Here is a 14,070-nt window from a genome sequence, read left to right as displayed (position 1 = left end):
TAATTAATATTGTTTTCAATTTTAGAAACTCTACAAGCTTGGCTGGGAGGAAATGATAAAGAAAGGCTATGACCTCACACCTGAAGCCATGTCAGTGAAAGCTGCCAAAGCTTCAAGGGACATTGCAAGTGATGTAAGCAGCATTTTAACTCAATGTGACATGCACTGACCTGGTGATTATAACCTACAGAGTCACAGTAAATTGAGATACACTTCTCTGCTAAGGTGTGGCTTGGAGTCAAAACCAACATTACTGACAAAACTCCTTCCTGAGCTGTTTTTGTCCAGTTTAGCAAGGGCTAATGGCATCTTAACAAGTCCAAAGTTTGGTCCATTCATGGTTGGTCATAAAAAGGGAGGAGTTTTCATGTCTTTGGGCTGCTTCGTTTTCAGAGCAGCAGCAAATTTGGTACAGTTAGCTGAGCCCAGTGCCTATCCAGAGAAATCCTCATTACAACTCTGAAACAGATGTGGTGACATACAGACTGCTGTTACCATAACTTGGTACAAATACAACTCCTACATTTGTTTTATTTTTATGGATAGAGAATTTATTAATTCTCTATATACTAAAGAAGAGATTTTATTAATCATTGGGAAATGTTTCCCATGCTTCAGTATCTTTGTATTTCATAATTTTTCATTGTTGATGATGTTACGCATCAGAATATTTCAGTGTGTCAGTATTAGGGGGTTCTGAATCAGATGGCACTGGAGACCGTTCCTATTGCCATGCTCTCTCCCTTTGCAAGGACTCTTTCTTTCCCAGGGAGAGCATTCACTGACACCAAGTCATGCACATTGGTCAAGGGGCTGCCAAAACTTTACATGAGAGCCCATAACAAGTTGCTTATTTATAGAATCATAGAATGACAAAATTGTTTGGGTTGAAAGGGTTGTTAAGGATTATTCATTTCCACCCTTTCTGTGGGCAGGGCTACACTCCACTATCTCAGGTTGCTCCAAGCCTCACCCAACCTGGCCTTGGACACTTCCAGGGGTAATTTCATGAGGAACATTAAGATGAGGGAATACATTGGTGTTTTGTCACTTAGATGTTTGTCCCTGTGGTTTGAGTGGTGCCACCTTTGCCGTTGCAGTTCAAGTACAAAGAAGGATACCGCAAGCAGCAGGGACATCACATCGGGTTCCGCAGCCTGCAGGATGACCCCAAGATGTTGTGGTCCATGCAAGTAGCTAAAATGCAGAGTGAGAGGGAGTACAAGAAAGACTTTGAAAAGTGGAAGACCAAGTTTAATATGCCTGTGGATATGCTGGGCTTCCTTCTGGCCAAGAAGTGTCAGGAGCTGGTCAGTGATGTGGACTACAAACACATACTGCACCGCTGGACTTGTCTGCCAGACCAGGTCGATGTCACCGAGGCAAGGAGGGTCAACGAGCTGCAGAGTGATGTAAGCTCCTTTGGCGTTTAATTCACTTATTTCCATGTAAAATAATTACTGCTGATTGGAAAGCATCTTTGATGACTCTCTTTGGATATCAGTATAGATCAGATTGGAGCTAAACTGCCAGTTTGACTTTTCATGGAGTTTAATCAATGAACAGTGAAATAATCTGCTATGGTTTTGATTTTCACCCTTAACAGAACCTGTATAAGTCAGATCTGCAGTGGCTCAGAGGCATTGGATGGAGTCCTTTGGGATCTCTGGAAGCTGAAAAGAACAAGAAAGCTTCTGAAATACTGAGTGACAAGAAGTACAGGCAGCACCCAGACACAATTAAGTTCACAAGTATCCCAGATGCCATGGATGTTGTTTTGGCAAAATCTAATGCCAAAAATAGGAGTGATGTAAGTTGCTTCTAGAGACAGAACGTGGGATTCAATAAATGAATATGTTCACATACATTTTACAAAGAATCCCTGGTTCAGAACATGCTCTTATATATCCAGATAGCAGGTGTTTATATTCAGGACTTCACTGCTCTTTGTGCCTTGTTCAGAAGATGAAGATCTTGAGCGCTGATAATTTACTCAGTATAACTGCAAATAAGACCTTTAATAGTCAGTGTGTAAATGTATTGTTTTAATGCTGTTTCCATGGCATTACATGGATGTAAAGAAGAAAAAAGGTTGTATTTCAGTAAGATGTCATTGTATTATTTGATTTTACTATCTTATTTCGTTTACATCCCTAATTCTTGCTTAGTATATCTTTTCTTTGCTAATTTAGAGAAAAGGTGAACTGAAATTACTGCTGTGCAGGTGAATCTTGGATCAGACTAGGTTTTTGCTTGTGTCTCTTTCAGATACTCTACAGGGAAGCTTGGAACAAGGACAAGACTAAGGTTCACATCATGCCTGATACTCCTGAAATTTTGTTGGCTAAATCAAACTTGATTAACACAAGTGATGTAAGTTTGCATTTCAAACTGAGTATAGAGAATTGCAGGGTTGTATTACTCACCTCTACAGAAAGTTCTGGGAATAATTCAGATTAGTGTATTTACTAGAAGAAAATTTTGATCTTTATTGAAACAATTTGAAAACATTTAAATTGTAGTTTTAAAATATTGTATATCCAAGGGCACAAAACACCTGTCATTAATAGAAAGGTATGGAGTTTAATTTAATTAAGTAAACTGTGTTTGGAAACCCATGCTTTCTCTTCAATAGTCAGAGGTGGAAAGTTGTAGCATTGAAAAACTCTAGAGAGTTTTATCTTCATTAATTCTTTTGAATCTTTCTCTAACAGAAACGTTACAAGGTAGGATATGAAGAGCTGAAGAAGAAAGGCTACGACCTCCCTCCTGATGCCATCCCCCTCCAGGCAGCCAAGGCATCCCGAGACATAGCCAGCGAGGTGGGTCTGCTGAAGGAAAATCAGAATGGGGCACAGAGGGGGCACTTAATCTTGGAGAAAAATAGTTTCTATTTAACAGGAGGAGATATGTGAAATTTTAACACTGTTGTGTTGCTGCCCGCCTAAAAGTTTGTATAATTCTTAATGATGTAAAGCTAATTAAATTAAATACAATAAAAAATAAATATAATAAAAATTAGATATAATTAAATGTGATAAAAATGAAATACAATATAAAGATGATAGTATATAACCATGAAGAATCCCATAATATCTCCTGGATGTTATAACAAATGCGAAGAACTTTGGGGAAAAACAGAAGCAAGTTAAAATACGTTAGATTCAAAATTATTAACTACTGTATTAACAAGAGAGAAACTGAAATGGCAGCTTGGAAAGAAGTGTTAATTGTTGTTTCTGTGTTCAATTAGTACAAATACAAAACTGCATACAGAAAACAGCTGGGCCACCACATTGGGGCCAGGAACATCGAGGATGATCCCAAGATGATGTGGTCGATGCACGTGGCCAAGATCCAGAGTGACAGAGAGTACAAGAAGGACTTTGAGAAGTCCAAGACAAGGTTCAGCAGCCCCGTGGACATGCTGGGAGTGGTGTTGGCCAAGAAGTGCCAGGAGCTGGTTAGTGATGCCGACTACCGGCACCCTCTGCACCGCTGGACGTGTCTGCCGGACCAGAACGATGTTGTCCATGCCAAGACAGTGTACGACCTGCAGAGTGATGTGAGTTGTTCTTTACTGGCTGAGTGACAGCCTTGGGTTGTCTGTCCTGGGTTCTGTTCTAGTTTTCAAGGAGGGGTCAGTGTGGGCGGGAAAGGGCAATGGAATGAAGTTTTTTCTTCTGGAGAACCAGCAGTCAGGAAAGACGAACGCTGAGGGCAGGGGAGACCATAGGAGATGGGTACAGCCACTGAATGGGTGGCTGGTGGGTTGACCCAGTGCAACATGTTCCATTCAGGAGAACATCCATTGGTAGCAGTTGGGATTTCTTGGAGTGAGGAAGTTGCTGAGGTGGATTTTTCCTCTCCTCTCCTTCCAGAACGTCTACAAGTCTGACCTGCAGTGGCTGAGGGGCATTGGCTGGTCCCCAATTGGATCACTGGATGTTGAGAAGAACAAGAGGGCGAGTGAGATTCTGAGTGACAAGAAGTATCGTCAGCACCCAGACACCATCAAATTCACCAGCCTTCCTGACTCAATGCCCATGGTGCTGGCAAAGCACAACTCCAAAATCATGGACCAGGTGAGATTTCCTTTTGTTTGCATCTTGAAGGCAATGAGCACCTTCCTTTCCCAGGATGTTGTTCTCTGTCCTTCCATGACCTGGGTGATTCAGGGGGAGATATTGCATCCACTTGTCTCAGGGATTTATGTTCCTTGTTTGAGATAAAGCACTCTTTTTTTGTGGTTGGAGCAGTAGTGGGGTACAGTGTGGAAAAGGGTGAAGCTTGAGAAAGGGCATGAGTTTCTTAGTCAGTGCAAAGTGACACTTTGGTTCATGGAGCTGATGTTCTTGTTGAGTTTGTTTCCTAACCCTGTGTGCTCTTGTTTCCTGTCGTTTGCAGCGCTCGTACATCTCAGCCTGGGAGAAGGACAAAACCAGCATTCACATCATGCCAGACACCCCTGGGATCCTGCTGGCCCAGCAGAACAAAGTGAACTTCAGCGAGGTGGGTGGTTGTTGGGGCTGCAGTGTGTGTGCCTGGGTGCTGCTGTGTGTGGGCAGCAGCGTTGTCTGAGGGCCTGGTGGTGTCTGTTGCAGAAACTGTACAAGCAGGCGATGGAGGAGGAGAAGAAGAAGGGCTACGACATGCGGGCAGATGCCATTCCCATCAAGTCTGCCAAAGCTTCCCGGGACATTGCCAGTGATGTGAGTGCACAGCAGCCCTTGTGGCACACACTTTCACACAGATGCCACGTGCTGGCACCTGAACTCAGGGTTTGCAACTGATCCAAATGGAGGCAACAAATCCATTAGCTGTCACTGCCCTTCAGTTATCCATCAAAGTTTTTGTTCATACTGTCCACCTGTACCTGCCCCTGCAAGTTATGAATGTGCACTGTTGCCAGGGAAGGCCTAGATGTTGTGGAAGGGTAGCTGTGGGAGTTGGGTGATTGCTGGAGCTCAAAGCAGGATCCCTCCTGGGGTTGTGAGTGCATCTCCTTGTGCAACAGCCTGGAGTTCTGAGGTGTTGGGCTGCCCTCAGCACTGCCCTTCTGCATGGCCCTGACTCTGCAGCTATACAGCTGAGCTGTGCGTGAGGAAAGAAAACCCAAACCCAGTTTTCATTTAAAGATGAAAGCTGCATAAGAAAGCCCAATTTTTTTATTCTTAGTTATTAATACAAAATTGCATTGCTGTATGTGTTTGCTGTCTTTATTTAATTTTCCCAGAAGTCTCTATGTAGTTATATTTTATTCCCTCAGTAGTTTCAGTAAGACTTGATTTGGCCATTGTGCTGAAGATTGGTAAATTATTTTTATGTAGGGGGTATTGAACTTCAGGTCTTTGGTATAGCTTTAATGATTTAGCGACTTTTCTTCATCTCAGTTACAGACCAGTAGTTCTAAATATATAGTCCAGGGAAAATCTTGGAAAATGTGGGTTTTATCAGAAGGATATTGTGTGGACCCTTTTCTAGCTGTGCACTGTAGGTCATCAGCTGAACACTTTCACACTCTAAATTCTCTGTGGTTTCAGCTGATGAATTGGCTGGAGGTGATGCCACAGGGGTTGCTAGGAATGTGGAAAAAATTAAAATAATAGTCAGTGCATACTGTTTTTTCCTGCAGTACAAGTACAAGGAAGGGTATCGCAAACAACTGGGCCACCACATTGGGGCCAGGAACATTGAGGATGATCCCAAGATGATGTGGTCGATGCATGTGGCCAAGATCCAGAGTGACAGGGAGTACAAGAAAGCCTTTGAGAAGTCCAAGACCAACTTCAGCAGCCCTGTGGACATGCTGGGAGTGGTGTTGGCCAAGAAGTGCCAGGAGCTGGTCAGTGATGCCGATTACCGGCACCCTCTGCACCGCTGGACGTGTCTGCCGGACCAGAACGACGTTGTCCATGCCAAGACAGTGTATGACCTGCAGAGTGATGTGAGTTGTTCTTTACTGGCTGAGTGACAGCCTTGGGTTGTCTGTCCTGGGTTCTGTTCTAGTTTTGAAGGAGGGGTCTGTGTGGCAGGGGATGGGCAACAGACTGAAACCCTTATCTTCTGGAGAATCAAGTGTTGGCAAGTCTTGGGTGCAGATGAAAATGGTATGAAGAGCCATGATGATGGGTAGGAGATGGGTACAGCCACTGAATGGGTGGCTGGTGGGTTGACCCAGTGGAATGTGCTCCATTAAGGAGGAGGTTCCCATGGTAGGAGATGAGGTTGCTTGGAGTGAGGAGGTTGCTAAGCTGGTTTTTTCCTCTCCTCTCCTTCCAGAACGTCTACAAGTCTGACCTGCAGTGGCTGAGGGGCATTGGCTGGTCCCCAATTGGATCACTGGACGTTGAGAAGAACAAGAGGGCGAGTGAGATCCTGAGTGACAAGAAGTATCGTCAGCACCCAGACACCATCAAATTCACCAGCCTTCCTGACTCAATGCCCATGGTGCTGGCAAAGCACAACTCCCAAATCATGGACCATGTGAGATTTCCTTGTGTTTACTTCCTGAAGGCAATGAGCACCTTCCTTTCTCAGGATGTTGTTATCTGTCTTTCCATGGCCTGGGTTATTCAGGGGGGGATATTGCATCCACTTGTCTCGGGGATTTATGCTTCTTGTTTGAGATAAAACACTCTTTTGGATATGTAATGAACTACAGTGTGGAAAAAAATGGTTGAACTATTAGAAAGGTTTGGGGATAGCAAAGGTCTTACTGGGTCAGTGCAAATTACAGGCTCCTTCCTTTGGTTTGTGGACCTGATTTTCTCATTGAGTTTCTTTCCCTAAACCTGACTGATCTTATCTCCCTCTGTGCTCATCGTTTCCAGCGCTCGTACATCTCAGCCTGGGAGAAGGACAAAACCAGCATTCACATCATGCCAGACACCCCTGGGATCCTGCTGGCCCAGCAGAACAAAGTGAACTTCAGTGAGGTGGGTGGTTGTTGGGGCTGCAGTGTGTGTGCCTGGGTGCTGCTGTGTGTGGGCAGCAGCGTTGTCTGAGGGCCTGGTGGTGTCTGTTGCAGAAACTGTACAAGCAGGCGATGGAGGAGGAGAAGAAGAAGGGCTACGACATGCGGGCAGATGCCATTCCCATCAAGTCTGCCAAAGCTTCCCGGGACATTGCCAGTGATGTGAGTGCACAGCAGCCCTTGTGGCACACACTGGGGCTGAGTATTTTCTCACTTTAAATTCTCTGTGGCTTCAGCTGCTCTGTTTTCTGGAGGTGGTACTGGTGGGGTCTTGTTCACATAAAAATCCCAAAACTAACACTCAGTAAACATTTCTTTGTCCATAGTACAAGTACAAGGAAGGGTATCGGAAGCAGCTGGGCCACCACATTGGGGCCAGGAACATCGAGGATGATCCCAAGATGATGTGGTCGATGCATGTGGCCAAGATCCAGAGTGACAGGGAGTACAAGAAAGCCTTTGAGAAGTCCAAGACCAACTTCAGCAGCCCCGTGGACATGCTGGGAGTGGTGTTGGCCAAGAAGTGCCAGGAGCTGGTCAGTGATGCCGACTACCGGCACCCTCTGCACCGCTGGACGTGCCTGCCGGACCAGAACGATGTTGTCCATGCCAAGACAGTGTACGACCTGCAGAGTGATGTGAGTTGTTCTTTGCTGGCTGTGTTGCAAACGCAACTCTCTCTTGTCTTCTTGTATTCTGTTCCTCTGCTGGAAGAGGTTCTTGTTGGAATAATAATTCTTGGCTGATTCTGAGGAGCTGATATTGTGTTGTGGCACTTCTTGAAGTGGGCATTCAGTGATGGTGTTTTGTAGGGTCATGCTTCATGACCACAGAAGAATCTTTTCTTGCCATGAACATTATATGGGGAGAGTTGTGGCTGAGACCTTTAGTACAGTAAGGCAGGGGAAGGGCAGCAGGGTAAAATATTTGCCTTTGCAGGACCAAGAGTGGCAGTGGCAAGCTCTGCGTGAAGGTACATGGTACAGAGGGTCCTGCGTGATGTAACGCACCCGTCATGCCTCTGCCACCTATAGAATGTCAAATAGAGAAGGTCTTTGCTGGGATACTGAGACGATAGAGAGCGTGGGTGGTGAATTCTTTGGTGGGTACTTGTGCTGTTGCAGGAGTGGGGAGCCAGGTGTGGGGCGCTGATCTTCATGGGAGTCCCAGTCTTGGTGTCTGGTGGGTTGACCCTGGGAAACATGTTCCATTTGGTAGAGCATACTGTGTTAGGAGATGAGGTTGGTTGGAGTGAAGAATTTGCTAAGTTGCTTGTGTCCTTTCCTGTCCTTCCAGAACGTCTACAAGTCTGACCTGCAGTGGCTGAGGGGCATTGGCTGGTCCCCAATTGGATCATTGGATGCTGAGAAGAACAAGAGGGCGAGTGAGATCCTGAGTGACAAGAAGTATCGTCAGCACCCAGATACCATCAAATTCACCAGCCTTCCTGACTCAATGCCCATGGTGCTGGCAAAGCACAACTCCCAAATCATGGACCAAGTAAGATTTCTTTCTGTTTGCATTCTGAAGGGAATGAGCAGGTTCCTTTCTCAGGATGTTGTTATCTGTCCTGCCAAGGCCCAGGTTATGCAAGGGGAAAATCCCTCTTGCCTTAGGGATTTATTCCTTGTTTGAGATAAAACTCTTTTTTTGTGTGATTGAAGCAGTAAAGAGGTACAGTGTGGAAAAGAAAAGGGTGAAGCATTAGAAAGGTTTGGGGAAAGGGCAGGGGTTCCTGAGTCAGTTCAAAGTAGAGGCCTCTTTATATGGTTCACAGAGCTGATTTTCTCATTGAGTTTACTTCCCTAAACCTGTGTGCTCTTGTTTCCTGTCGTTTGCAGCGCTCGTACATCTCAGCCTGGGAGAAGGACAAAACCAGCATTCACATCATGCCAGACACCCCTGGGATCCTGCTGGCCCAGCAGAACAAAGTGAACTTCAGCGAGGTGGGTGGTTGTTGGGACTGCAGTGTGTGTCCCTGGGTGCTGCTGTGTGTGGGCAGCAGCGTTGTCTGAGGGCCTGGTGGTGTCTGTTGCAGAAACTGTACAAGCAGGCGATGGAGGAGGAGAAGAAGAAGGGCTACGACATGCGGGCAGATGCCATTCCCATCAAGTCTGCCAAAGCTTCCCGGGACATTGCCAGTGATGTGAGTGCACAGCAGCCCTTGTGGCACACACTGGAGCTGAGTATTTTCTCACTTTAAATTCTCTGTGGTTTCACCTCTGTGTTTTCCGGAAGTGGTGCTTTAGGGGTCTTGGCCACATAAAAAACCCAAAACTAACACTCAGTGAACATTTTTTTGTCCACAGTACAAGTACAAGGAAGGGTATCGCAAACAGCTGGGCCACCACATTGGGGCCAGGAACATTGAGGATGACCCTAAGATGATGTGGTCGATGCACGTGGCCAAGATCCAGAGTGACAGGGAATACAAGAAAGCCTTTGAGAAGTCCAAAACCCACTTCAGCAGCCCCGTGGACATGCTGGGAGTGGTGTTGGCCAAGAAGTGCCAGGAGCTGGTGAGCGACGCCGACTACCGGCACCCTCTGCACCGCTGGACATGCCTGCCAGACCAGAACGACGTTGTCCATGCCAAGACAGTGTATGACCTGCAGAGTGATGTGAGTTGTTCCTTATTGTCTGTGTCACAGCCTTGCTTTGTCTATTCTTTTTGAGGAAGTCTGTGTGGTGTAGGAAGGTCAAAGGAATTAAAATCCTTTTTTTTCTGGAGAACCAAGAGTTTGCAGAGGTAAAAAATTATGCAGCTGAGAGTGGTGTGAAGTGCCTTAGGATATGATATAAAAAGGCTCCTCCAATGTCTCTACCCGATGCAGATTTAGAAAGGGTGTAGGACTTTACTGGCAATACCTAGAAGGTATAGGTAGAAGATTTGTGGATTGCTTGGTAGCCTCTTGTGATGTTGCAGGGGCAGAGAGACAGGGTTTTGGGACCTGAGCTTATCCAGAGTCACTTTTGTGGTGCAAGCTGGTGGGTTGACCTAGTGGAACATGTTCCATTAAGTGGAGCTTCCCATGGTAGGAGATGAGGTTGCTTGGAGTAAGGAATTTGCTAAGTTGCTTTGTGTCCTTTCCTGTCCTTCCAGAACGTCTACAAGTCTGACCTGCAGTGGCTGAGGGGCATTGGCTGGTCCCCAATTGGATCATTGGATGCTGAGAAGAACAAGAGGGCAAGCGAGATCCTGAGTGACAAGAAGTATCGTCAGCACCCAGACACCATCAAATTCACCAGCCTTCCTGACTCGATGCCCATGGTGCTGGCAAAGCACAACTCCCAAATCATGGACCAAGTGAGATTTCCTTGTGTTTACTTCCTGAAGGCAATGAGCACCTTACCTTGTCAGGGTGCTGTTTTATGTCCTTCCAACACTCAGGTTGTGCAAGGGGAGGCAATCCCTCTTGCCATGGATTTGTATTCCTTGTATGAGATTAAATTTTGTTTCCCTGGTTGGAGCTGTAATGGGGCACAGTGTGGAAAAGGGTGAAGCATTAGAAAGTTTTGGGTAATGGGCAGGGGTTCTGGGGTCAGTTCAAAGTAGAGGCCTTTTGCTTTGGTTCACAGGGCTGATGTTCTCATTGAGTTTGTTTCCCTAAACCTGAGTGACCTTATCTCCCTCTGTGCTCCTCGTTTCCAGCGCTCGTACATCTCAGCCTGGGAGAAGGACAAAACCAGCATTCACATCATGCCAGACACCCCTGGGATCCTGCTGGCCCAGCAGAACAAAGTGAACTTCAGCGAGGTGGGTGGTTGTTGGGACTGCAGTGTGTGTCCCTGGGTGCTGCTGTGTGTGGGCAGCAGCGTTGTCTGAGGGCCTGGTGGTGTCTGTTGCAGAAACTGTACAAGCAGGCGATGGAGGAGGAGAAGAAGAAGGGCTACGACATGCGGGCAGATGCCATTCCCATCAAGTCTGCCAAAGCTTCCCGGGACATCGCCAGTGATGTGAGTGCACAGCAGCCCTTGTGGCACACACTGGGGCTGAGTATTTTCTCACTTTAAATTCTCTGTGGCTTCAGCTGCTATGTTTTCTGGAGGTGGTCCCAGAGGCTTCCGGGGTCATATAAAAACCCAAAACTAACACTCAGTGAACATTTTTTTGTCCACAGTACAAGTACAAGGAAGGGTATCGCAAACAGCTGGGCCACCACATTGGGGCCAGGAACATTGAGGATGATCCCAAGATGATGTGGTCAATGCACGTGGCCAAGATCCAGAGTGACAGGGAGTACAAGAAGGACTTTGAGAAGTCCAAGACAAGGTTCAGCAGCCCCGTGGACATGCTGGGAGTGGTGTTGGCCAAGAAATGCCAGGAGCTGGTCAGTGATGCCGATTACCGGCACTACCTGCACCAGTGGACTTGTCTGCCAGACCAGAATGATGTCATCCATGCTAAGCAAGCCTATGAGCTCCAGAGTGATGTGAGTACTTGCTGATAAGCTCTGGTCTACTGAAATGTTTGTAATTTCCTTGGAATATAAACTAGAGTAGTTGCTCTCATACAGTATCTTTTCACTTTTGCGGAGTGAAGTAATCTGAATGTAAGGGCATTATGAAGGTTTATGTACAGCTAAACATCAGAATTAGCTCCATATCAACCTTCATAGTAGGGAATTTGAATATATTTAAATGCTGATTAACATATAAAGTGGGAAATTTTTAAGTGCTGCCTTTATATTTTGTAACAGAACTGCTACAAATCTGACCTTGAGTGGCTGCGGGGCATTGGCTGGGTCCCAATTGGTTCCTTGGAAGTTGAGAAGGCCAAGAAGGCAGGAGAGATCCTGAGTGACAAAATTTACCGCCAGCACCCGGACACCATCAAGTTCACCAGCATCCCAGATTCTCTCCCAATGGTGTTGGCCAAGCAGAATGCAGACACCATGAACAAGGTGAGTCTGGATTTAATGAGGTAACTCATCAACAATGTCTGCCTAAACCCCTGAGACAGGACTGGGGCCACAGACCTGTGTCTGTGCTGTGAGATTTCACCACTGTAAGGCTGTAAAAATATAAGTTCAATTTTTGGTAATCAATGGGAAACTTGTTTTCATCAAGAGCTGATTTAATAATATCTTCCTTGAGAATTACTAAGTTAATTTGTCACAATTATGAATTGTGAATGTCTCCAAATACTCTGCTGTGTTTCTCCTGCAGCGTTTGTACACTGAGGCCTGGGATAAAGACAAGACACAAATCCACATCATGCCTGACACGCCTGAAATCACACTGGCAAGAGAGAATAAGAAGAACTACAGTCTGGTGAGTGTGGGAGCTCTTCAAATGTAACTGCTGCAAATGGCTGGATCAGAAATGTTCTGGGAAACCTCCTAGAGGTGTCACTATCAGTTTCCTTAAGTAACTCTCATATTTATCAAAAAAATTGTCATTTAAAAAGATTGTTTGTGTATTTGTAGTAGTGCATACATAGAACAGTGAGCACTGGTGAGAAGAAATTCTATAAATCCCCCACAAGTTGTGTGTTTCCCCTGAATTTTTGGGGAGTCGTTTCTGCCAGTGTGCATAATGTTGGGAATGCAAAAATTAATACCAGAAAGGTAATTACTAGTGTAATTTTGAAAAGGTGTGATGCCGGTGTTCAACATTATTTTAGGCAAACGTGTTCACATCAGTAAGCCATGTCAGTGGTTTTAAAAAGTTTTACTCCATTTGTATGGAAGAAAAGTTTAGCTCGAAATTGCAGTCAGTGTTACATCATTTAAAACAGTAAAATAAAAATTAATTAACAAGTGTATTTAGCAAAGGTCTTCCTTTGACATGAATTTGTATCAGCTACTGATCTGAGATTTTGAGTTAAAGGTAGATAAAACTGGGTGTAATAAATCTAAATACAATTATTAGATCTACTTCCAAGCAATTTGTTTTGCATAGAATATAACATATGGAACTTACCTGAGTCCCATTGTTTGATTCTTCATCTAGAAACAATACAGGCAGGCCATGGAAGATTCAAAGAAGAAAGGCTATGATTTGAGAGCTGATGCCATCCCCATCCAAGCAGCCAAAGCATCCAGGCAAATTGCCAGTGATGTAAGAATCTAACTTTTTGTTTCTTTCTATGTTGACATCTCTCCTCTGAAACCTGAAAATTATCAGCTGGATCCTCGAAAAGGCACTGCAGTTAAGCTGTGGCCTTAAGTAATAGATTTTTGCAAGTAAATTATCATGTATGTTTAAAAAAATAAATGTTGATAATTATAAAAACAATATAATGCTGTTTTCATGATAGTTGTATAGCTAATAACCCTATATGTGTAGATAAGTATTTACAGTATGTATATCATTATACGTAGTAAGGATTAAGTGCATTTAATAAGACCAGGATTATTTCTTACTAATATTAGTAAAGCACATTTCTTCAAAAAGGAAAATGATAAAAAATTTCTGTTTAGGGTTCTAACTCAAATAGCAAAAACCTTTAGTCCTAGAATATTATTAGCATGAGAATTGATTTGAATGTTTGGGGGGGGGTTTAATGGTAGGTTATAGATAAATTTGGAAAGGTTATTGTTAGAAATATTTACTATGAGTAACTAATATTTATAGGTGATACAGAAATGTAATATTTTGGTTTATGTTTCAGTACAAGTACAAGGAAGGGTACCGCAAACAGCTGGGCCACCACATTGGGGCCAGGAACATTGAGGATGACCCCAAGATGATGTGGTCAATGCACGTGGCCAAGATCCAGAGTGACAGGGAGTACAAGAAGGACTTTGAGAAGTCCAAGACAAGGTTCAGCAGCCCTGTGGACATGCTGGGAGTGGTGTTGGCCAAGAAATGCCAGCAGCTGGTGAGCGACGCTGACTACCGGCACTACCTGCACCAGTGGATCTGTCTGCCCGACCAGAACGACGTGATCCACGCCAAGCAAGCCTACGAGCTCCAGAGTGATGTGAGTTCTCTGACATTTAAGTTTTGCTGAGGAATGTATTTGATATTTTGCATAATTGTATCAGGCCATCTTGTTCTGATGTGATAGAACCAACATTTTGACATTTCTTTTAAAATTTTTTTGGCTGATTGAAACTGAGCTATCCAACAGGATGTGTTAACTAATT

At 44.7% G+C, this 14,070-nt stretch overlaps 1 protein-coding gene across 1 annotated transcript in view; it reads left to right on the top strand.

Annotated features, from left to right (window-relative positions):
• The window catches only part of NEB (nebulin), a 98,356-nt gene that overhangs the window by 20,048 nt on the left and 64,238 nt on the right, over window positions 1-14,070 (top strand). The window contains exons 31-56 of the mRNA XM_058027542.1: window positions 26-133; window positions 1,101-1,412; window positions 1,607-1,810; window positions 2,269-2,373; window positions 2,715-2,822; window positions 3,254-3,565; window positions 3,882-4,085; window positions 4,408-4,512; window positions 4,605-4,712; window positions 5,636-5,947; window positions 6,283-6,486; window positions 6,834-6,938; window positions 7,031-7,138; window positions 7,303-7,614; window positions 8,273-8,476; window positions 8,818-8,922; window positions 9,015-9,122; window positions 9,286-9,597; window positions 10,080-10,283; window positions 10,629-10,733; window positions 10,826-10,933; window positions 11,098-11,409; window positions 11,677-11,880; window positions 12,146-12,250; window positions 12,932-13,039; window positions 13,593-13,904. Coding sequence (XP_057883525.1) covers window positions 26-133; window positions 1,101-1,412; window positions 1,607-1,810; window positions 2,269-2,373; window positions 2,715-2,822; window positions 3,254-3,565; window positions 3,882-4,085; window positions 4,408-4,512; window positions 4,605-4,712; window positions 5,636-5,947; window positions 6,283-6,486; window positions 6,834-6,938; window positions 7,031-7,138; window positions 7,303-7,614; window positions 8,273-8,476; window positions 8,818-8,922; window positions 9,015-9,122; window positions 9,286-9,597; window positions 10,080-10,283; window positions 10,629-10,733; window positions 10,826-10,933; window positions 11,098-11,409; window positions 11,677-11,880; window positions 12,146-12,250; window positions 12,932-13,039; window positions 13,593-13,904 — 4,794 coding nt within the window. The remainder of the gene's footprint in view (window positions 1-25; window positions 134-1,100; window positions 1,413-1,606; window positions 1,811-2,268; window positions 2,374-2,714; window positions 2,823-3,253; window positions 3,566-3,881; window positions 4,086-4,407; window positions 4,513-4,604; window positions 4,713-5,635; window positions 5,948-6,282; window positions 6,487-6,833; window positions 6,939-7,030; window positions 7,139-7,302; window positions 7,615-8,272; window positions 8,477-8,817; window positions 8,923-9,014; window positions 9,123-9,285; window positions 9,598-10,079; window positions 10,284-10,628; window positions 10,734-10,825; window positions 10,934-11,097; window positions 11,410-11,676; window positions 11,881-12,145; window positions 12,251-12,931; window positions 13,040-13,592; window positions 13,905-14,070) is intronic.

This window comes from Melospiza georgiana, chromosome 7, assembly GCF_028018845.1.
Source record: "Melospiza georgiana isolate bMelGeo1 chromosome 7, bMelGeo1.pri, whole genome shotgun sequence".
NCBI classification, from domain to species: domain Eukaryota; kingdom Metazoa; phylum Chordata; class Aves; order Passeriformes; family Passerellidae; genus Melospiza; species Melospiza georgiana.
Note: the sequence above shows the minus strand (reverse complement) of the source record. Positions and strands in the feature narration are given on the sequence as shown.